Below are 24,072 nucleotides of genomic sequence, written 5' to 3' on the forward strand. Positions count from 1 at the left end.
ATTTAAATCACGTGAACTCATGTCTCTGGCTCATTAGTCCAGGCCTCTGGATTACTAGCCCAGTAACATTGACCTGGGGAAGGGGTGATAGACCGGTGGGGCACAAAATTGGCTGCCACGTCCATCCCCTACCATCCCCACAAATTTATGATGAATGGAAGCGCCAACTGTCCAAGCTGCCAGATTTCATTTGGTGCCATATTAGCTACACCAATGGGTCAAGGGTAGAGTGCCTCCTGTTTGGGTACTCCCAACCATGCCCATTCCTCTGTGCCCCTGTTCCAAAACGGCCTGGCAAGGCACTTAGTTGTATTCGAAACCACCTTCTTTCAGTCAATTAGGGATGGGGATTAAAAGCTGGTCTTGCCAGCAATGCCCACGTCCCCTGAATAAATAAAGATGAGCTCAGCTGAGACAGAGGATTGAAGTTGGGACAGTCCAATCTCAGATACCATGGCCCATGCCCACCACTGCTGCCAGCGAGTCAGAGAATTAGACACTCAGCCAAGTCTCCATTCACTGCAGCGGGACCAAAGAATGCCCCCTGGTGTGAACGGCCGGAGAATTCGGGCCCATATGTGATGTTGAACAATTATTTTTGTACCTTTACACCCATTCTGCATTTCAATTCTATTGAGTGTTTCTTTTGTACATTTAAACGAATGCATTACAAATGATAGTATTATTTGTATGTTTATGAATACATTGAAAACCTTAGGTGTTGAATAGGTTCACCAGGCTGATACCAGAGATGAGGGGGTTAGCTTATGAGGAGAAATTAAGTAGACTGGACCTGTACTCGTTGGAGTTTAGAAGGCTGAGGGGGGATCTTACAGTGACTTACAAGATAATGAAGGGGCTAGATAGGATAGACGTAGAGAGATTCTTTCCACTTAGAAACGATACCAGAACTAGAGGGCACAGCCTCATAATAAGGCAGGGGGCAGGGGGGGCAGTTTAGAACGGAGTTGAGGAGGAACTTCTTCACTCAAAGGGTGGCGAATCTCTGGAATTCCCTTCCCATTTAAGTAGTGGACGCTACCTCGTTGAATAGACTTAAGAACAAAGAAGAACAAAGAACAACCCAGCACGGGAAACAGGCCCTTCGGCCCAACGAGCCGACGCCGCCGCATCACCCTACACCTATTCTACCCTGCATGTCTACGAATGGAACCCTACTCAGTCAGATTCAGGGAAGAAATAGTGTCAATTTGGTAAAAACCGATTAGCCTAAGAGCACATCTTTGGGGTGTGGGAGGAAACCGGAGCGCCCGGAGGAAACCCACGCAACCACAGGGAGAATGCGCAAACTCCCACAGACACAGGCCCAAATCCATGTGTCTGCACAGCCAGCAGTGCTAGTCACTGAGCTGTTGTGGCGCCTGTCTATCGGTCCAGGATCAAGCACACACACCGACATGAAGTACTAGGCCACTCCTGGACTTCCAAGAGCAGCCCACGCATGACCCGCCGTGTGCATGCCCCTCGCTTGACACGAGGTGGACCTCCACCTGTGGAATAAAGACAAAAAATATTAATCATACAGCCTGCCCTTCCGGTGTCTCCCGAGGTTTAACCCTATTTAATAGCCCCTACCATATCCCTCCATTCTCGTTTCACTCATGTGCCTATCTAACTGCATCTTAAACGAGTCCAACGTTCCTGCCTCCACCACCCTACTCGGTAGCGCATTCCAGACCCCCACAACTCTCTGCGTAAAGAACCTTCTTCTTACCTCCAAATTATACCTCCCCCCCCCTCACCCTTAAGTGATGACCTCTCGTGTTCGTACCCAGTCTAGGGAGCAGTCTCTCACTATTAACTCTATCTATTCCCTTCAGTATCTTATATACCTCTATCATGTCCCCTCTCAATCTCCGTCTTTCCAAGGAGAATAGCCCCAGTCCCTTCAATCTCTCCTCGTAACTCAGTCCCCCCATGCCAGGCAACATCCTGGTAAACCTCCTCTGCACCCTTTCCAGAGACTCCACGTCCTTCCGGTAGTAAGGTGACCAGAACTGGACGCAGTACTCCAAATGCGGTCTAACCAACGTTCTGTACAACTGAAGCATTAGATGGCAGCTTTTATACTCTAAGCCCCTTCCTATAAAGGCTAACATCCCATAAGCCTTCCTAACAACGTTCTCCACTTGTGACGCAACCTTCATGGATTTGTGAACCTGCACTCCCAGGTCCCTCTGTACGTCTATACTCCTAATCGGCCTACCTTTTATCACATAGCTCCTCTCTGCATTATTCCGTCCAAAATGCATCACCTCGCATTTGTCAGGATTAAATGCCATCTGCCACCTATCTGCCCACTGCACCAACCTATCTATATCCTGTTGTATCACCTGACAATCCAGTTCCGTACCCACCAACCCTGCCATCTTGGTGTCATCAGCAAACTTGCTGATCACACCACCTACGCCCTCTTCCAAGTCATTTATGTAGACTACAAAGAGGAGAGGTCCCAGTACTGAGCCCTGCGGCACACCACTGGTCACTGGCCTCCAGCCCGACAAGGTACCCTCCACAACTACCCTCTGTCTCCTATTTCCCAGCCAGTTCTCAATCCACCTCGCTACCTGGCCTCGTATCCCATGCGCCTTAACCTTTTCTACCAGCCTACCGTGAGGGACTTTGTCAAACGCCTTACTGAAATCCATATAGATGACATCAACGGCTCTCCCATCGTCAACCGTTTTTGTCACCTCCTCAAAGAATTCCACCAGATTCGTAAGGCAAGACCTCCCTCTAACAAAGCCATGTTGCGTATCCCTAATCAGATCGCAACGCTCCAAATGCTCATACATCCTACCCCTAAGTATTTTTTCCATTAACTTCCCTACCACCGACGTCAAACTCACTGGCCTATAATTCCCAGGGTTAACCCTACTACCTTTTTTGAACAATGGGACCACATTTGCTACCCTCCAGTCTTCTGGGACCTCACCTGTCACTTAAGTCACGGGTAGATAGATTTCTGATAGACAGGGGAATTAAGGGTTATGGGGAGAAGGTGGGAAAGTGGAACTGATCCAATTCAGATCAGCCATGATCTTATTGAATGGCGGGGCAGGCTCGAAGGGCTAGATGGCCTACTCCTGCTCCTATTTCTTATGTTCTTATATTCTTATGAGCTCAGAGATGGCCAATTAGGAGACCATGTCTGCATAAATAGCACCCCCACCCCCCACCGCTGTCCAAATCCCGGCAAGTGTGGCCATGCCCTGATATCAGAGTCCTACAATCCACAGGGCCTTCTGCTTTAAATGTTTGTATTCTGCGATAGAGCATAAGAACACAAAAATAGAAGCAGGAGTCGGCCTCCAGGCATTTCAAGCCTGCCCCGCCATGCAATAAAATCATGGCTGATCTATACCAGACTCAACTCCATTTCCCCACAGCTCTCTATTCCTCGATCTATCAAATATTTATCCATCTCCACTTTGGGATTGCACAGTGGTTAGCACAGCTGCTTCACAGCGCCAGGGACCTGGGTTTAATTTCCAGCTTGGGTCACTGCCCATGTGGAGTTTGCACATTCTCCCCATGTCTGCGTGGGTTTCCTCCGGGTGCTCCCATTTTCCTCCCACAGTCCGAAAGACATGCTGGTTAAATACATGGGCCGTGCTAAATTCTCCCTCAGTGTATCCGAACAGGCACTGGAGTGTGGCGACTAGGGGATTTTCACAGTAACTTCATTGCAGTGTTAATGTAAGCCTTCTTGTGATACTAGTGAATAAACTTAATTAAGTATGGTCATGTTCTGACATCAGAATCCTGCAGCCAACAGCTTCTTCTGCCTTATATGTTTTCATTCTGCGATAAAACACAAGGAGTAGAAGCGGGGGTGGGCCACCAGACTCTTCAAGCCTGCCCAACATTTGATACAATCATGGCCAATTTATGCCAGCTTCAACTCTGTTTCTGTGCCAGTTCTCTATAGCTTCCATTCCTCGATCTATCAAACATTTATCCACCTTCACTTTAAATACTTCGATCGGTCCAGCCTCCACCAACCTTTGGTGCAGAGAGCTCCAGAGACTCATCACCCTCTGCGGGAAGAAATTTCTACAGACCTCAATTTTAAATGAACAGCCATTTATTTTCTAGCTTTGTCCCCTCGTTCGAGACTCTGCCACTTGTGAAAACATCTCACCATCTACCCTTCCAAGTCTCCTCAGGGTCTTATAGGCTTGAATAAGGTCACCCCTCACTCAGACGATGCTTCCCACTATTGCTGACATTTGCTGGTGTGTTTTAACAGTCACTATTCCCTGCCGGGTGCCTCAAACTCAGGGTCCAAAGCGCTATCATGAGTCCGGTGTGTGTGTGTTATTTAACTTTCAAGGTGGAAAGAAACTATGACCAGCTGAACTTAATCCTGCCCTCACCTCAATTTAATTCGTAAGTTAGGAGTTAAATGACATGCGTCCTTCATGAGTGGATTTATAAATCTGGGAGTAGTGGTACATCATTCCCCCAAACATAAGGAAGAATGTGAAGGGCAGGCTTTTCCAGCCCCCTTGTGGCATATTTTCCAGCAGTGAAGGTTGCCCGCCAGCAGGAAGGAATGGAAAATTTTGGCCGAATTACCTCACAGATACAAATACACATTTTCCAAAATAAAATGACGTTTATGAATCATTTTTCAACACCTCAGGGCATTCCAAAGAACTTCACAGGCAATAAAGAGCTTCCAAATTGTGGGTTACTACTGTATTTTATTGAATGGTGATATCACACAGAGAGGTCCCAAATAATGGACAAGGTCATCCTTTTTCTTTTGATGGTTGAGGAATGAATTTTGACAAGGACATTGAGCAGAACGCTTCTGTTGTTCAAACAGTGGCTTGCTTTTACAGAGCTTGAATGTAGATGAGAAGAGATATATGTTCATAGAATCCCTACAGTGCAGAATGAGGCCATTCAGCCCATTCAGTCTGCAATGACCACAATCCCACCCAGCCCCTATCCCCATAACCCCACATATTTACCCTGCTAATTCCCCTGACACTAGGGTCAATTTAGCATGGCAAAGCTACATAACCTGAACATCTTTGGACTGTGGGAAGAATCTGGAGCACCCAGAGGAAACCTACACAGACATGGGTAGAATGTGCAAACTCCAGACAGAGAAGACCCGAGGCCAGAATTGAAGACAAGTCCATGCCGTTGTGAGGCAGCAGTGCTAACCTTTCTGCCACCATGTTGAAGCTTTTCATTTTGCACTCATCAGGACAAATGCCAAATTTTAAAGGATCACAACCATTTAACTTACAGGATGAAAGGATGCTGGTTTGTTGGCAAGACCCCATGACAATGTTTCAGCTATCCAGAGCTAACTTGCCAACCAATCAACACTCTTTTCTTCCACCTGAAAACCAGAGATTCCTGAGTGACACCAATGGACCTTTACACAGTCTGTCCCCTTCGCCCACTAGAATTCTAGTGGCTGGCGGGATGGGAGAATTCCAGCCATTGTATTTGTTTGAAATTTAGCATTCTTGTATTTGTCCTGCTGAGTGCGAGATGAAAAACTTTGCAACATGCCTCTCTTTTCAGAAATATTCTCCTGTTCTTTGAATAGTGTCATGAATACCATTGAATTGATCTGAGAGGGCAGGCAGGACCTCATCTGAAAGGTGACAGCTCTGGCAATGCAGCACTCTCTCAGTATTTCACCATAGTATTGGTCTGGATTACACACTCAAATCTCTGGAATGGGGATTGAATGCTTTCCCTTCTGACTCAGAGAAAGGGGTGCTGTCTGTTGACAGTTCTCAGCTGAGTCATGACTAATAAAGAGTCACAGGAGTAGGAATCATTGATGAACTTCCCCTCCATAGCCTGACTGTAGCTGCCCTACTAGTTTCAGGCAGCAATACAAAAGCCATGGTAGCACAGTGGTTAGCACTGCTGCCTCACAGTGCCCAGGGACCCGGGTTTGATTCCCAGCTTGGGTCACCATCTGTGCGGAGTCTGCACATGTTCTCCTGTGTCTGTGTGAGTTTCCTCCGGGTGCTTCAGTTTCCTCCCACAGTCCAAAAGATGTGCTGGTTAAGTGAAACCAAAGGAGAAAATGCTGAAAAATCTCAGCAGGTCTGGCAGTATTTGAAAGGAGAGAAAACAGAGCTGACATTTTGAATCCAAATGACCCTTTGTCAAAGCTTGTCAGACTTGCTGAGATTTTCCAGCATTTCCTCTCTCAGTTTCAGATTCCAGCATCTGCAATATTTGCTTTTATCCAGTGCATTGATCGTGCTAAATTCTCCCTCAGTGTACCCGAATGGGCACTGGAGTATGTCGACTAGGACGTTTTCACAGTAATTTGATTGCAGTGTTAATGTAAGCTTACTTGTGACTAATAAATAAAGAAACTCTAAAAAGACATCAAAAGCAAAATTCATGGTCTGCGTGAGCTGGTTCCACATTTTGCAGCCAACCAACACCAGACTTTGTCTTATTTCTGATGGACCAACAGGATTTGTCTAATTTGCACAATGAGTTGTCATCAACCTTTCCCAGTTTGGGGGATGAATACAGAGTAACACTTCCTATCTGTGCCATAACCCCAAGGAGCAGTAAAACAGCTAACAACCGCTAATTGCATTTAGATAGTGTCATTAATATAGTTAATCGTCCCATGTGGCTTCATGGCAGCATTGTCAATAAAACAGAGCCACATAAGGAGATAATGGGGCAAAAGCTTGATGGAAGAGATAGGTTTGAAGGAGTGTCTTAAAGGAGCAAGAGATAGAGAAGTGGAGAAGTTCAGAGTGTTGCGAAACTTAGGGTTCAGGCAGCTAAAAGCATGCAGCCAGTAATGGAATGGTTACAATCGAAGCCACAATTTGAGGACTCCAGTCATAAGAACATAAGAAATAGGAGCAGGAGTAGGCCATCTAGCCCCTCGAGCCTGCCCCGCCATTCAATAAGATCACGGTTGATCTGAAGTGGATCAGTTCCACTTTCTCGCTTTCTCCCCATAACCCTTAATTCCCTTGTCTGTCAAAAATCTATCTACCCCTGACTTAAATATATTTAGCTAGGTAGCCTCCACCACTTCAACGGGCAGAGAATTCCAGAGACTCACCACCCTTTGAGTGAAGAAGTTCCTCCTCAACTCTGATCTAAACTGCACCCCCCCCCTTAATTTGAGGCTGTGCCCTCTAGTTCTGGTTTCCTTTCTAAGCGGGAAGAATATCTCTCTACCTCTACCCTGTCTAGCCCCTTCATTATCTTATATGTCTCTATAAGATTCCCCCCTCAAGATCTCCCCTCAGCCTTCTAAACTCCAACGAGTACAGACCCAGTCTATTCAATCGCTCCTCATAGTCCAACCCCCTCATCTCCAGTATCAGCCTAGCGAACCTTCTCTGTACTCCCTCCAAGACCAATGTATCCTTCCGCAAGTGCGGCGACCAAAACTGCACGCAGTACTCCAGTTGCTGCCTCACCAGTACCCTGTATAGTTGCAGCAAGACCTCCCTGCTTTTATATTCTATCCCCCTCGCTATAAAGGCCAACATTCCATTTGCCTTCTTGATCACCTGCTGCACCTGCAGACAGCTTTTTTGTGATTCATGCACTAGGACCCCCAGGTCCCTCTGCACTGTAGCATGCAGACATCGTGGAAGAGCTTGCAGATTGGAATGGGTGAAACCTTGGTTGGATTTGAAAACTAAATCAGTAGTGGACCAAGGGTTACTGCAGATCAGCAAGTCTACAGGTGTCAGATGGAGAAGATTTGGTGTGATGAGTGGACGGGATTCTTCGGTTGCGCACGCCCCAAGGCTGAAAATTCCTGCCCCAAGCTCAATGGACATTTCCTCACCCGCTATGATTCCCGCGATGGGAAAATTTCAGCCAAAGGCACAAGCAGCAGAGTTTTGTACAATCTCAAATTTATGGAGGGTAAAAATTGGGTGATGTTGGGATGGAATTTGTGGTGCAGTCAGTTGCATTCCCACCTCTGGGCCAAAATCTCCAGGTTCAAATCCCACTTCAGAACTTGATGGCCACAGAACATGTGATTACTATCAAACTTAAAATCCTTCCAGTGAGAGGGGGAGAGAACATGAGAACATAAGAAATAGGAGCAGGAGTAGGCCATCTAGCCCTTCGAGCCTGCCCCGCCATTCAATAAGATCATGGCTGATCTGAAGTGGATCAGTTCCACTTTCCCGCCTTCTCCCCATAACCCTTAATTCCCTTGTCTGTCAAAAACCTATCTACCCGTGACTTAAATATATTTCGCGAGATAGCCTCCACCACTTCAACGGGCAGAGAGTTCCAGAGATTCACCACTGGATGAGTGAAGAAGTTCCTCCTCAACTCCGTTCTAAGCTGCACCCCCCCCCCCCCCGACCTTGAGGCTGTGCCCTCTAGTCCTGCTGTCCTTTCTGAGCGGGAAGAATCTCTCCACCTCTACCCTATCCATCCTTTTCATTATCTTATACATCTCTACAAGATCCCCCCTCATCCTTCTAAACTCCAATGAGTACAGACCCAGTCTATTCAGTCTCTCCTCATAGTCCAACCCCCTCATCTCTGGTATCAGCCCAGTGAACCTCCTCTGCACTCCCTCCAAGGCCAAAATACCCTTGTGCAAGTGCGGCGACCAAAACTGCACACAGTACTCCAGCTGTGGCCTCACCAGTGCCCTGTACAGTTGCAGCAAGACCTCTCTGCTTTTATATTCTATCCCCCTCGCTATAAAGGCCAGCATCCCATTCACCTTCTTGATCACCTGCTGCACCTGCAGACTGGGTTTTTGCGACTCATGCACAAGGACCCCCAGGTCCCTCTGCACCGTCGCCTGCTGCAGCTTTTCGCCCTTTAAATAGTAAGCCCTCCTACTATTATTTCTGCCAAAGTGGATAACCTTACACTTGCTAACATTGTACTCCATCTGCCAGGTCCTCGCCCACTTGCTCAGCCTATCCAGATCCCTCTGCAGACTTTCCACACCCTCCGCACAATTTGCTTTTCCACTCATCAGCAAATTTCGTCACCCTACACTCAGCCCCCTCCTCCAGATCATCTATATAAATGGTAAATAGCTGAGGCCCCAGCACCGATCCCTGCAGCACTCCACGAGTTACCAACCGCCAATCAGAATAGCACCCATTGAAACCAATTCTCTGCCTCCTATTAGACAACCAATCCTCTATCCACGCTAACACCTTACCCCCAACTCCATGCTCCCTCACCTTCTGAAGCAACCTTTTGTGCGGCACCTTATCAAACGCCTTTTGAAAATCGAGAAACACCACATCCACCAGTTCCCCTCTGTCTACCGCACTAGTCACATCCTCGTAGAATTCCAATAAACTCGTCAAACATGACTTCACCTTAACGAATCCATGCTGCGTCTGCTCAATCAAACCATTCTTTTCTAGGTGCCTCGTTATTTCTTCTTTGATGACGAATTCAAGCATTTTTCCAACAACAGACGTTAAACTAACCGGCCTATAATTCCCTGCCTTTTGCCTGCTACCTTTTTTAAACAGCAGTGTAACATTAGTCGTTTTCCAATCTTCTGGCACTTCCCCAGAATCCAGCGAAGTTTGGTAAATAATCACTAAGGCATCTACTATCACCTCTGCCATTTCCTTCAGAACCCTGGGATGCATTCCATCCGGTCCTGGGGACTTGTCCACCATCAGACCCGTTAGTCGATCAAGCACTACCTCTCTAGTGACAGTAATCGCATTCAGGCCCTCAACCCCTACCATCCTTCTATCTTTAATATCCGGCAAACTATTCGCGTCCTCCTCCGTGAAGACTGAGGCAAAAAACTTATTTAAGGCCTCAGCCATTTCCTCATCTCCCACCACGAAATCCCCCCTCTCATCCTCTAAGGGTCCAACATTCACTCTAGCCAGCCTCCTCTTCTTTATATATTTGTAAAAACTCTTACTGTCCTTTTTTATATTTAGTGCTAGTTTAGCTTCATAGTCTATCCTTTCTTCCTTTATCAACTTCTTAGTCAATCTTTGTTGATTTTTAAACCTCTCCCAATCTTCTACTCACCCACTACTTTTAGCCACTCTAAACGCTTCAGCTTTTAATTTAATACTCTCCTTTATTTCCTTCGATAACCACGGCTGGTTATCCTTTCTCCTACATTCCTTCTTTACCATTGGAATATTGAGAGGTTTCTGGTCATTGTTTATAATTTTCACTCCATTTTTAAAGTTACAAAGCCAATGCTCAGAGTGGACAGAGCAAACTCAAATCCATCACTTGCTTCTTCCAAAAATTGAATTCAAATTTTAATTGAATCCAATTCAAAGTCCCCACAAGAGAGACAAACAAGATCCAAGCTGACAAGATAAGGCACTGCACCCCATTTTGGGCTTGATCTGGCATTTGATCTTAGCCAAAAGGCTGAGTAGGTTCCTGGTCTTTTTTTATTGGGATTTTTCAGTACTTTAATTCTAATCAAAAAAGCCTATTCATATCAGGTCCGATCCTGGTTCCCACACAGGGACAAACCAGATCCCAGCCGACAAGATAAGATGTTGTATCCTATGGAATCGTAGAATCCCTACAGTGCAGAAGGAGACCATTCGGCCCATTGACTGAACACAATCCCACCTAGACCCTAATCCTGTCACCCCACATAATTACACTGCTAATCCCCCTGACACTAAGGGTCAATTTAGCATGGCCAATCAACCTAATCCAAGAATCTTTGGACTCAATCTTGGCGGGAATAACTATGACTTTCTTAAAGAGAGGTAGTTACTGTGTGAATTTTGCCACTTGCTACAACACAGTGAATCTCGCCTCCCCACTGGTCCCACTGAAATATTGTCACTATCACCCGAGTGACGATGACGAAAGTGACTGTCTGAGAAGTGATAATGTGGATGTAATGGTATCTCTGCCCCACGTAAGAGCGCAGTTACAAACAGGTGGTTTGGGACTAGATCTTCAATCCCTTCATACGCAACAATATGGTCCCATGTAAGTCCAGTCCTATTAGGTGAGTGAATTTTCTTGATCTTGGGCTCGATCAAACAAAATCCAAGCTGATGGGATGTGGCATTGCATCTGGGCTTGATCTCACACTTCATCTTAGCCAAGAGGCTGAGGTGGCTTTGAAAAATTGCATCAGTTAAAGCCTTGGTTTAACCTCACTGGCTGCCCTGATCCTTTACTCTACCCTACCCTGGGCAAACCATCATCGCAGGCTAAAAGCAAATTACTGCACTAACTGGAACCTGAAACCAAAAGTAAGTGCTGGAAAATCTCAGCAGGTCTGGCAGCATCTGTAAGGAGAGAAAAGAGCCAACGTTTTGAGTCCAGACGAGCCTTTGTGAAAGCTAAATCTAAAGCTTTGTCAAAGGGTGACCTGGACTCGAAACGTCAGCTCTTACAGATGCTGCCAGACCTGTTGAGATTTTCCAGCATTTACTTTTGGTTCCATGATCACAGGCGTCAGCACACCCACAGTGCAATGGGGCCAGCCCATTTCCCTGCCTGATCCTGGTTCCACCCCTAAGTTTCCTGGTCAGCCATATTGCAGTAGGCAATGGCAAACCACTGCAGTATTTTGGCAACCATAATCGTGGTCCAGTCCCTGGTTGCTAATACACTATTAGGAAATCGTAGCTAGAGGAGTGGGAGGAAAACATGGCAGGCCAACCAGGAGTGCAATGGAATTGTGGAGTATGGAGCTCATAACAGCATGGTTCAGGGTTTTAGCAAGGAAATTGCTTCAGGTGAAAGAAGCTGTTTACATTAACACTGCAATGAAATTAGTGTGAAAATCCCATAGCCGCCACACTCCTGCGCCTGTTTGGGTACACTGAGGGAAAGCTTAGCATGGCCAATGCGTCTAACCAGCATGTCTTTCAGACTGCGGGAGGAAACCAGAGCATCCAGCGGAAATCCACGCAGACACAGAGAGAACGTGCAGACTCCGCACGGACAGTGACCCAAGGTGGGAATCAAACCCGGCTCCCTGGCATTGTGAGGCAGCAGTGCTAACCACTATGCTGCCCCATTTCAGACTTTATGGCCATGGATAGTGCACATATAATGTGGCCAAATACAGCTGAAAGCAGGCAGTAAGAGTGGGAGAGTTTTCCGATCAGTCAGACTGCAGAAGGTAATGGCAAATTACTGTGGTACTTTTGTATGCATTCATGAAATTTGGGCATCACTGGCTGGGTCAACATTTATTAGCCGTCTCAAACTGCCCTTCATTTTCGAGGGCATTTGAGAGTCAACCATATTGCCAGACCAAGCAAGGATGACAGATTTCCTTCCTGAAAGGACATTAATGAACCCAATGAGTTCTTATGTCAATCAACAATGGTTCCATGGTCATCACTGGTTGGGCCGAAGGGCCTGTTTCCATGCTGTAAACCTGTATGATTCAATTCTTTTCCCAAAGGTAGGGAGGGGAGTCTAAAACTAGAAGGCATAGGTTTAAGGTGAGAGGGGAGAGATACAAAACTGTCCAAAGGGTCAATTTTTTTCACAAAGAAGGTGGTGAGTGTCTGGACCAAGCTGCCAGGGGTAGCAGTAGAGGTGGGTACAATTTTGTCTTTTAAAAAGCATTTAGACAGTTACATGAGTAAGATGGGTATAGAGGGATATGGGCAAATGTGGGCAATCGGGTCTAACCTAGGGGTTTAAAAAAAAGGACAGCATGGACAAGTTGGGCCGAAGGGCCTGTTTTCATGCTGCAACCCTCTATGACTCTATTTGACTTTTGATTCCTGATTTTTAATTTGTTCAAATTTCACCATCTACCATGGTGGGATTCGAACCCAGGTCCCCAGGGCATTACCTTGGATCTGTGGATTACTAAACCAGTGGCAATATCACTACGGCACTGCCTCCCTTTTGCCGAGCATAATCATGAACCAATCCAATGGAAGTCCATGGTCACCAACAAGCTAAGGTATGGTACCTGGAGGAAGAGGACTCAGAATTGACAATGCAAATGTATTTGCAAAGATTTCCTCTGGTTCTTTTTGGAAAAAAAACAGTAAAATACTTTCTAAAGTAACCCAAATCTGATTTTGTATCAAAATGCAAACCTATTAACAATCGGCTGAAATTCTTCCATCTCTCCTGCCACAGGAATCGTAGCGGGAGAGACAGGAAATGTAGTGGATTATTTGAAGTCCGTTGAGTTCGGGTGAGTCTCCGGTTTTAGGGCGTGTGTGGCCAGTGAATCCCACCCCACGGTGTTCAGTTCTTATTTTCACATTTCTATATTTGGAAAATATAAAACATTAACCAAATCTTTAAAAAAATTGTTTATTCTTTTATGGATAATTTTAGTCTGATCTGTAAGTGCTTTCTTTACATGGAGACGACACGGAGATAATTTGACAAACACTGCATATCTACACCCATAAACTCAAAATAAATCCAAATGAGAAAAAGCATTCTTTGTACAAAATTTTAAAAAAAATGTAGAAATTATTTCCCTAAATGCAAACTGATAAAATAATTGATTCATTTTATATTACAATGTAAATTCTACAGCAAATAAAAGGTACAACTCTACAAAGGCGTCATACTGATTCAGTGTCAGACTGGTGTGGAAATATTGGAGCTTCAGAATGCCCCATCTGTTGATAGTGTGTGAAATTACAGTCATGATTCCCCAGAGAGGTGGTGTACAGCATCGTAGGGTGTTTCCCCACACAGACGGAGAGAAAGGGAACAGAGAATGCCAGGGCGGAATTTGACCAGCACGTCCGCCCAAGGTTCTTACGATCCCGCCTGCCTCCGGAATTGGGACAGGCGTGCCGGTAGAATTCCAGCCCCAGTGTATCTCTCCCCGTTGCTCTTGTATCTGGCTCCCAGTCCAGGGTGGCATCAGTAATTGAGTGAGCCGGTGATCTGTCTGTCACCTGAAGTAGGCAGTGAAGGGAAATTAATAAATATTTCGAAGTTGGAGGGTAGTGGTTGCTAGTGTCACATCAGTAATGATGTAATTGGCATGTTTCAGGGTTCAAACCTAAGCCACAGAATCCCTACAGTGCAGATGGGGGCCATTCGGTCCATCAAGTCTGCACCGACTCTCTGACACAGTATCCCCACCCTATAACCGTAGCCTCATGTATTTGCTCTGATAATCCCCTAAACCTGCACATCTTGGGACACTAAGGGACAATTTAGCACGGCCAATCCCTTTAACCTGCACATCTTTGAACTGTGGGAGAAACTGGAGCACCTGGAGGAAACCCACGCAGACGCTGGGAGAACGTGCAACCTCCATACAGACAGTCACCTGAGGCTCGAATTGAATCTGGGTTCCTGGCGCTGTGAGGCAGTAGTGTTGTTTATTTATTAATGTCACAAGAAGGCTTATGTTAACAGTGCAATAAAGTTACTGTGAAAATCTTCTAGTTGCCATACTCTGGCATCTGTTCAGGTACAATAAGGGAGAATTCAGCATGGCAGATGCACCTAACTAGCAAGTCTTTTGGATTGTGGGAGGAAACTCAAGCACCTGGAGGAAACCCATGCAGACATGGGGAGAATGTGCAGTCGCCACACAGACAATGACCCAAGCCGAGGATCGAACCTGGATCCCTAATGCTGTGAGGCAGCAGTGCTAACCACTGCACCACCACGTTGCCCCATCTGTTTCTTGCCAAAAGAGGGAGCCAATGTCCTGTGACACCATCCATTACAGTAGTGTAAATACTGAAGGCATTAGATTTAGATCTTCAGTGATTTAGGCTGGGTACGAGCAGAAATGAGGATATTCTTGAGGAAGACCTGTACGGGTGTATCACTCCCACCCTCTCCACTTCCCCTGTTGTATTTTTGTCCTGTGCGTTGTTTGATTGACAGTATATCCTGGTTTCTGGACACATGAATCCGTGATATCGTTAAGCAGAAGATATCAAAAAAATAATAGTCCTGGAGAGCTTGCAGGCATTCTCTGCTCAAGGAGCTAAATCAGTGCACAAAAACTCTGGGAAGAATACTGGGCACACACCACAAGGGCTCCTGAGCTGCGGCAGTCCAGTGTAATATATCCAATGTGTTAACGTGTCTGGGGTAGGCCTAAAGCCGGGTTCACTTTGAGGTCAGCTTTCCCATTGCACAATCAGCTTGCGGCAGATCTCTTTTGGTCGATCGGTGGTTCTACACAGTGAGTTCAGATCAGCAGTGGCATGGCCACATACACTTTCAACGCCATGGGCTAGCATTGCAGACTGCGAGCAGAGCGGGGTGCTCCGTGGTTACGGATCCTTGGGCTCCAGTCTGTAAGAGAGGTCGTAGAGCAATTGCTGATTGTCGATCACGTGGAGCTGACGGATGTAGGCTTTAATCTCAATGTGGTTTGCGGCCAGTTCGGGCTCTGGCGCTGTAGAGAAGGAAAAGGTGAAGCCATTAGTGAACGAGGTGGAAATCTCAGTGCCAGGTGGCTCTTTAGAGCCACCGAAACTACAGAATCCCTACAGTGCAGAAGGAGGCCAGTCAGCCCACCAAGGCTGCACCGAGAACAATCCCACCCAGGCCTTACCCCCATAGTCCCATAAATCCCTTTAACCTACACATCCCGGGGCAATAAGGGGCAATTTAGCGTGGCCAATGCACCTAACCAGCACGTCTTTCAGAATGTGGGAGGAAACCCATGCAGACATGGGGAGAACATGCAAACTCCACGTAGCCAGTGACCCAAGCCAGGAATTGAACAAGGTTCCCTACTGCTGTGAGGTGTCAGTGCTAACCGCTGTGCCACCGTGCTGCCACTTAGGGCAACAATCTAGTGTTCATGTAAAAACATTGCTTTTTTTAAAAAGTTTCTTTCTGTTAACTTACTGAGCGGGATACTTCGATATCTCCTCATGGTCCGTACTGCGTTAGCCACCATGTGCTGTTAGAGAGAAGGAGATGGTTAACCAAATGCAGAAGATTTTTCTGACAACAAACTACACTTGAATTTTCATAACCTTGCACTGAACCCTTTTCCTGCTCCTGGCTAATTTTTGTCTTTTAGCAATCTTGTGAAGTGCTTTTGGACATTCAACCGTGTAAAAGGTGCTATATGAATGCTGTTTATTATTGTAAGGTTGGCCCAGCCATTCCCCTCCTTAGCTTGTGCACTGCTGCTTGGTGTTCCAGCTACCAGGTGCTGCAACAGCCAAGCCAACTGTTATTATAGAATTCTACAGTGCAAAAAGGGGGCTATTCGGCCCATCAAGCCTGTTCACCGACCACAATTCCAGCCACGCCCTATGCCCATAACCCCCAGCACTGACCCTAGCTCGTCCCCCAACACTAAGAGACAATTTAACATGGGCCAATCCACCTAACCCGCACATCTTTGGATGGTGAGAGCACCTGGAGGAAACCCACCCAGACACGGGGAGAATGTTCAAACGCCACACGGACAGTCACCTGAGGCTGCAATTGAACCCAGGTCCTTGGCGCTATGAGGCAGCTAACTACTGTGTCACTGTGCTGCCCTGTTCACACCCCTCCCCCGCAATGGTAGGAAACAGATATAAAAAAACTCATATTCTGCTGAATTCATGAGTAATTACCTGCTGTAGGTTTTGCATTTTTGCTGTGTCACACTCCCTGAAAACACTCTCAGCCCACACAAATTGAACAACTTGCACTGCAGAGGGATCAGCATTTGAGGAACTGCAGCTTGACAAACATGTCACCGGACTTAAACAGAAAATGTTGCAAAACCTCAGCAGGTCTGACGAAGGGTCATCCAGTCTCCAAGCCTGCACCGGTTGTGCTGCCCATGTAACTAAAATCCCTCCCTTCCGGAAAGCGTATCCCTCTATTCCCATCCTATTCATATATTGTTTGTCGAGATGCCCCTTAAAAGTCACTATCGTATCTGCTTCCGCCACCTCCCCCGGCAGTGAGTTCCAGGCACCCACCACCCTCTGTGTACACTCAAACTGTGTAAAAAGCTTGAAACATTGGCTCTACGCTCTCTCTATGGATGCAGTCAGACCCGCTGAGTTTTTCCAGTATTTTCTGTTTTCGTTTCCGATTCCAGCATCCGCAGTACTTTGCTTTTGTCTTAGTGTCTTCGGACTTATCCGTGTTAACTGTCAGATAGAAGCATCTCCCCCAGGGCACAGTGCACCATGGCTGGGAACCTCACCAAACAACTCTCGTCTGCACGGTACCCCCCACAGTACAGGGTTTCAGAAAAACAGTTTTGTGCAATGAGTAATGAGCGGTGCCAGGTTTAAGCTCCATGACATGTTGAGAATGACTGGTGTTCAATATTAGTGATCACCAGTCACAGGCCTGCACTCTCGGCATGCCTTGATGAATCTCACCGGTGAAACTAGCTGCCTTTTTCTGGGGCCTCACCAGAGTCTGGGTCCATTGCATGATTCTTGCTAAGGGGATGGAACCATATTCCATCCTTCAAGATACTTTGTGAAAAGGAGCAGTCTGGTTATGATGTCACAATCGTAGCGACCAGTGCAAACAAGTCATGTTAATAAAAGCAAAACACTCAAGCTAACTTTTCCACCACCCTTCTTTTGGGGGACAGCCCAATGCAGCTCAGAGCCTTTAACCCAGCTGATAATGCAGCAGAGAGCTAGAATTCAACCCGGCTTCCCCCTGTACTGACTGCTAGAATACTGTTTCTTTGGAGGTTGGGAGATGCAGTGTGCTAGAACACTGCCCCTATGGATTCTGGGAGTGCAGTGTGCTAGAACACTGTTCTTATAGAGATGGGGGGATGCAGTGTGCTAGAACACTGTTCTTATAGAGATGGGGGGATGCAGTGTGCTAGAACACTGTTCTTATAGAGATGGGGGGATGCAGTGTGCTGGAACACTGTTCTTATAGAGATGGGGGGATGCAGTGTGCTAGAACACTGTTCTTATAGAGATGGGGGGATGCAGTGTGCTAGAACACTGTTCTTATAGAGATGGGGGGATGCAGTGTGCTAGAACACTGTTCTTATAGAGATGGGGGGATGCAGTGTGCTGGAACACTGTTCTTATAGAGATGGGGGGATGCAGTGTGCTAGAACACTGTTCTTATAGAGATGGGGGGATGCAGTGTGCTAGAACACTGTTCTTATAGAGATGGGGGGATGCAGTGTGCTAGAACACTGTTCTTATAGAGATGGGGGGATGCAGTGTGCTAGAACACTGTTCTTATAGAGATGGGGGGATGCAGTGTGCTAGAACACTGTTCTTATAGAGATGGGAGGATGCAGTGTGCTAGAACACTGTTCTTATAGAGATGGGGGGATGCAGTGTGCTAGAACACTGTCCCTATAGAGATGGGGGGATGCAGTGTGCTAGAACACTGTCCCTATAGAGATGGGGGGATGCAGTGTGCTAGAAAACTATCCCTATCGAGACTGGGGAGTGCAGTGTGCTTGAACACTGCCCCTGTGCAGACTGGGATATGCAGTGTGCTAGAACACTGCTCCTATACAGACTGGGAGATGTGTGCTAGAACAATGTCCCTATGGAGACTGAGGGATGCAGTGTGCTAGGACACTGTCCCTATGGAGACTGGGATATGCAGTGTGCTAGAACACTGTCCTTATGGAGACTGGGGGATGCAGTATGTTAGAACACAGTCCCTATGGCGACTGGGGGATGCAGTGTGCTAGAAGACTGTTCTTATCAAGACTGGCGGATGCATTGTACTAGACCACTGTCTCTATGGAGACTGGGGGATGCAGTCTGCTAGAACTGTCTCTATGGAGACTGGGATGTAGTGTGCTAGAACACTCTCTATTAGGGACAGTGTGCTAGTCTATTAGAAACTGGGAAGTACAGTGTTTTTTGGATTTTCTGGGTGTGCTAGAACAGTGAACAAATACTCACCATTTTCTCAAAGTTCACCAATTGATTCAGGAGTGTTTTGTTGCCCTCGTGTATAAATGTCATGTCTGTAAAAGTCACCAAAAGAGAAAATCACTAGAAATCATACAGTTATTATAACAGCCTCAAACCACCATGAGTTTTGTATAAGGTACAGTGTCCACAATGGCCGGGATCTTTTGGTCCCGGTGAGCGCCAAATTCTCAACCCTCATCGCAGCAGCCACGGAGCATGAGTGGCTGGAGAATTCCAGCCATTGTGTCTCGGAGATGGGGGCCTTAAGACAACAATTAAATTGAATAATTGAAAGGTGGCATGGTAGCACAGTGGTTAGCACTTCTGCCTCACAGTGCATGGGATCCGGGTTTGATTCCCGGCTTGGATGGCTGTATTGAGTTTGCATGCTCCCCCCCATGTCTGTGTGGGTTTGCTCTGGGTGCTCCAGTTTCCTCCCACAATCTGAAAGGTGTGCTGGTTAGGTGCATTGGCCGTGCTAAATTCTCCCTCGTTGTAGCCAAACAGGCGCCGGAGTGTGGCGACTAGGGGATTTTCACAGTAACTTCATTGCAGTGTTAGCGTAAGCCTACTTGCAACACTAATAAATAAACTTTATTTTGACTTCTACGAACCTTCCCCTGGATAGAGAGACATTTAGTACATGGATTTTTATTAATCTATAACCTGATATTATTTCTTACCCCTCTTTCTCCAGGGTTTCTCTGTTCCCTGTTTTTCTCTGGTCATTTTCACACAGAAACTCTCATAATTTTATTTCTGTACAGCAGACTCAGGCAAATTTGCAACTAATCACGTTTCTAGAAAGTTCTGCTATTCATTGACATAGAATAGTACAGAACAGTACAGGCCCTTCGGCCCTCAGTGTTGTGCTGAACTTTATCCGAAACCAAGATCAAGCTATCCCACTCCCTATCGTTCTGGTGTGCTCCATGTGCCGATCCAATAACCGCTTGGAAGTTCCTAAATTATCCGATTCCACTATCGCAGCGGGCAGCCCATTCTACACTCCAACCACTCTTTGAGTAAAGAACCTACCTCGGACATCCCTCCTATATCTCCCACCATGAACCTTATGGTTATGCCCCCTAGTAACAGCTACATCCACCCAAGGAAATAGTCTCTGAACGTCCACTCTATCAATCCCCCTCATCATCTTACAAACCTCTATTAAGTCGCCTCTCATCCTCCTCCTCTCTAAAGAGAAAAGCCCCAGCTTTTCAGCCTTTGTTCTGTGAATTGCAGGTGAAAGATGTTATTCTGGGTTGGCCTTGAATCTTGGGGTCTGTTTATGTTAGTGTTGATCATTGAGAGGGGGCCAGCGACTTTCCTTGGTGCTGCTCAAGTGACTATTGAAGGAAGTTCCAATTGGTAACAGTCACCTCCTGGTTCCTCGCAACTCCTCACACATAATCTTGGTGAGTGAATATGAATATCAAACAGTTATCTGTTTTTTTAGCATTCAAGTTAAACTGAGGCCTGGTGTATCCCCTGAGGAGGATTTAAACTATCCCCTTTTGAAAAGCAGGAAACCCTGGTGTTCTGGTCAAAGTTTATCCCTCAGCCATCATCACTAAAACTGATTATTTGGTCATTGCCATTCATCTGGGAGATTCCATAGAATCCCTAAAGTGGAGAAAGAGGCCAACCAGCCCAGCGAGTCTGCACTGATTCTCTGAAAAGGTATCTCACGCAGGCCTTCACCTCCACCCTTATCCATGTAACCCCACACATTTACTATGATCAATCCACCTAACCTGCACATCTTTGGACACTAAGGGGCAATTTAGTGTGGCCAATCAACTTAACCTGCACATCTTTTGGACTGTGGGAGGAAACAGGAACAGCCAGAGGAAACCCACACAGACAGAGTGGAATAAATCTTTGGAGGCTGAAGTTCTTTCACCAAAATCCTTTTATATACAACTCTAACAGCAGTACACAGAGTGCTAGCAGTTAGCTGTCTATCTCTGGGGGTGTCAGAGGAACTGATAGTCTCGGTTAAGTACAAAGCAAAGATTCCCTGATTGGCACAACGATTGGATCCTTAACCAGGGAGTTCAAACTCCAATAGGCCAACCTCAATGGTCTGATTGAAGTCAATACACGGGGAGAATGTGCAAACCCCACACAGACAGGGATCTGAGGCTGGACTCGAACCCAGTCCCTACCGCTGTGAAGCAGCAGTGCTAACCACTGTGCCGCCCCAGTTTGCTGCATATAAGTCACTCCAGATACTACACTTCAAAAATAATTGAATTTGTGTTGAAGTGCTGAAGTCGGGGAAGCTGCGACATTGAGGCAGATCTTTCTTTAACTTAAGTCACAGCTAATGCGCAAGGTGGGAGAAACGGTGGCAATGTGCTAACGTCACTGGACAAGTATTCCAGAGGCTCAGGCTAATGCCCTGGGGACATGGGTTCAAATCTCACCATGGCAGCTGGTGGAATTTACATTCAATTCATAAAATCAGGAAATGAAAGTTCGTGGTAACTATGAAACTATCGTCGCTTGCCATTAAAAACCCATCTGGTTCATTAATAACCTTTGGGGATGGAAATCTGGATGTGACTCCTGCTTCACAGCATTGTGGTTGAGTCTTAACTGCCCTCTGAATGGATAGTGCAAGCTGGTAAGCTGGATGGTTTTTCTGCCTCGCCACCTTGGCACAGGGCTGGTAGGCTAATTATAGACCCCCATGTGCGATTGACTATGGACTAAGGAAAGTCCAGCTGACCGTGAATCAGTTATCAGCCTAATTTTGTTGCGGGTGGGCGCTGAACTCATGTCAGTCTCTTATTCCAGTGTTCCTATATCACTTCCTCCTTTATAGCATTTGTAACAGGTTCTGGCTGGGGTGAGGTCAATCACTTAGCTTCAAACTGACAGTAAGCACTCCAGCCCAGGAAACAACTTCAGCTGAAACATGACAAAGGCCCTTTCACACTGAAACGCAGCATTGCCCAAGTTCAGAAAGCGTAGGGTAGATTAAAGCTTCAGGTAACAGCGTGAGCAACTAGAGTTAGGATAATTAGCAAAGAAACCAGGTGGAAATGTTTACATGCAGCCAGCTGGAATGCACTGAGAGGGTGGTGGGAGCAGGTTCAGTGGCACGTTTCAAAAGGAAATTGGATACATATCTGAAAAGGGAAGATTTACAGGGAAACGGGGAAAGAGCAGGGGAGGGGGACTAATCGGATTCAAAGAGCTAGCAGAGGTGTAATGGGCTGGATGGCCTCCTTCTCTGCTGTATGATTATACTGAGATTAATCAGTTGGCTCTTTCAAAGGGCTAGCACAGGTGCAATGGGCCAAATGGCCTCCTTCTCTACTGAATGGTTATACTGAGATTAATAGGATATTTCTTTCAAAGAGCTGGCGCGGATGCAAGGGGCCGAATGGCCTCTTTCTCTGTAGCATGATACTACTGAGACTAATCGGATAGTTCTTTTCAAAGAGCCAGCAGGTACAATGGGCCGAATGGACACCTTCTGTCCCTTATGATTCTATGAGGCCAGTCTTTCTGAAGCTGGACCTGGTTGGAGAAGTAGTGCCATCGTCTTACCTTTCAGCAGCAAGGGAACAAATGGAATGAGGGGTGGGTTCATCCTGGCGATGGCATCTCGATAAGATTTGTGATTGCGAGAGGGATCCTGTAAAATTAAAGAGTTTCAGGGTCAGCCATCAGCACAATTTAATCGAGAGTATCCACGTGAATGAACTGCCCTCCTGATTATCAGACCGAATTTTCCCAAAAGACGTTGGGCACAATTTTCCGGCTGCATTCGCCCCAAAACCAGAAAATCCACCTGAGGTCAACGGACCTTTCCATTGTTTGCCCCTCGTTATGATTCCCAAGAGAAACTGTTCGATGCTGTTTGGACCTGCAACAGGGTCCAGCCAGAGAAGGATAGAGGATGTTTCCCATTGCAACCAATAATGAAACCATTAGAAAAGTAGAAGAAATAAGCAGGAGGAGGCATTTGGCCCTTCGAGCCTGCTCCGCCATGCATCACGTTCATGGCTGATCATCCAACTCAATAGCCTAATCCTGCTTTCTCCCATAACCTTTGATCCCATTCACCCCAGGTGCTATATCCAGCCTCCACTTGAATACATTCAATGTTTTGGCATCAACTACTTCCTGTGGTAGCAAATTCCATTGGCTCACCATTCTTTGGGTGAATGTCTCCTCATCTCTGTTCTAAATGGTCTACCCTTTAGCCTAGTGAAGGAGGAAGGGATGGGGCGCAAATACACGTGTGAGTTTAAACTATTGCGCCAACCTCGGTACAAGAGCAATTGCCTTTCCTGGATTATGGAGTGGGACGATGTGACATGTTTCCAAAGCAGACAGATGATCTGAGAAAGTGCGTTCTCTCCTGGGGCACACTTTCAACACAAAGGGTCTCCTATTTTAAACTGGAGATGAGGAGGAATTCCTGATGTTTGGAATTCTCTTCCCTGGCACGCCATGGAAACTGGGTCATTGAATATATTCAAGGCTGAGTTAGACAGACTTTTGACTAGCACAGGGGGTCAAAGGTTTATAGGGGACAGGCAAGAAAGTGGTGATAAGGCCACAATCAGATGCCATGACAATAATCTCTCTCCCAATGTCAGTAATACGAAGGAGATTGTCATCAACCTCAAGAAGCACAGTGGAGAACATGCCTCTATCTACATCAATGGAGATGAAGTGGAAATCGTCAAAAGCTTCAAGTTTCTAGATGTCCTGATCACCAACAACGTATGCTGTTCCCTCCATGCGATGCTATCGTTAAGAAAGCCCAACGACGCCTCTACTTTCTCAGGTGAAGGAAATTTGGCATGTCTGCAGCAACTCTCACCAATTTTTACAGATGCAGCATAGAAAGCAATCATTCTGGTTGTATCACAGCTTCTGCTCTGTCCAAGACCGCACGAAACTACAAAGGGTTGTAAACGAAGCCCAATCCATCACTCAAACCCATTGACTCCGTCTACACTTCCCACTGCTTCGGAAAAGCAGCCAGCATAATCAAGGACCCCACGCACCCCAGACATTCTTTCTTCCACCTTCTTCTGTCGGGAAAAAGATACAAAAGTCTGAGGTCACGTATCAATCGATTCAAGAACAGCTTCTTCCTTACTGCTGTCAGACTTTTGAATGGACCTACCTTGCATTAAGTTGATCTTTTGCTACACCCTAGCTATGACTATGACACTGCATTCTGCACTCGCTCCTT

The 24,072-nt window shown here is 46.4% G+C and overlaps 1 protein-coding gene across 2 annotated transcripts in view; it reads right to left on the minus strand.

The window, feature by feature from the left end:
* Window positions 1–13,301: 13,301 nt before the first annotated feature.
* Window positions 13,302–24,072, minus strand: part of rapgefl1 (Rap guanine nucleotide exchange factor (GEF)-like 1) — a 113,357-nt gene continuing 102,586 nt past the window's right edge. For both annotated transcript variants that reach the window (XM_080213687.1, XM_080213686.1), the window contains exons 14-17: window positions 22,410–22,497; window positions 18,834–18,898; window positions 15,823–15,877; window positions 13,302–15,364 (exon numbers count right to left, since the gene is read on the minus strand). In XM_080213687.1, coding sequence (XP_080069813.1) covers window positions 15,240–15,364; window positions 15,823–15,877; window positions 18,834–18,898; window positions 22,410–22,497 — 333 coding nt within the window. In that variant the 3' untranslated portion in view covers window positions 13,302–15,239. The remainder of the gene's footprint in view (window positions 15,365–15,822; window positions 15,878–18,833; window positions 18,899–22,409; window positions 22,498–24,072) is intronic.

The sequence above is a fragment of the Carcharhinus amblyrhynchos genome, chromosome 27 (assembly GCF_965287045.1).
Source record: "Carcharhinus amblyrhynchos chromosome 27, sCarAmb.v2.hapA, whole genome shotgun sequence".
In the NCBI taxonomy this organism is placed as follows: Eukaryota; Metazoa; Chordata; class Chondrichthyes; order Carcharhiniformes; family Carcharhinidae; genus Carcharhinus; species Carcharhinus amblyrhynchos.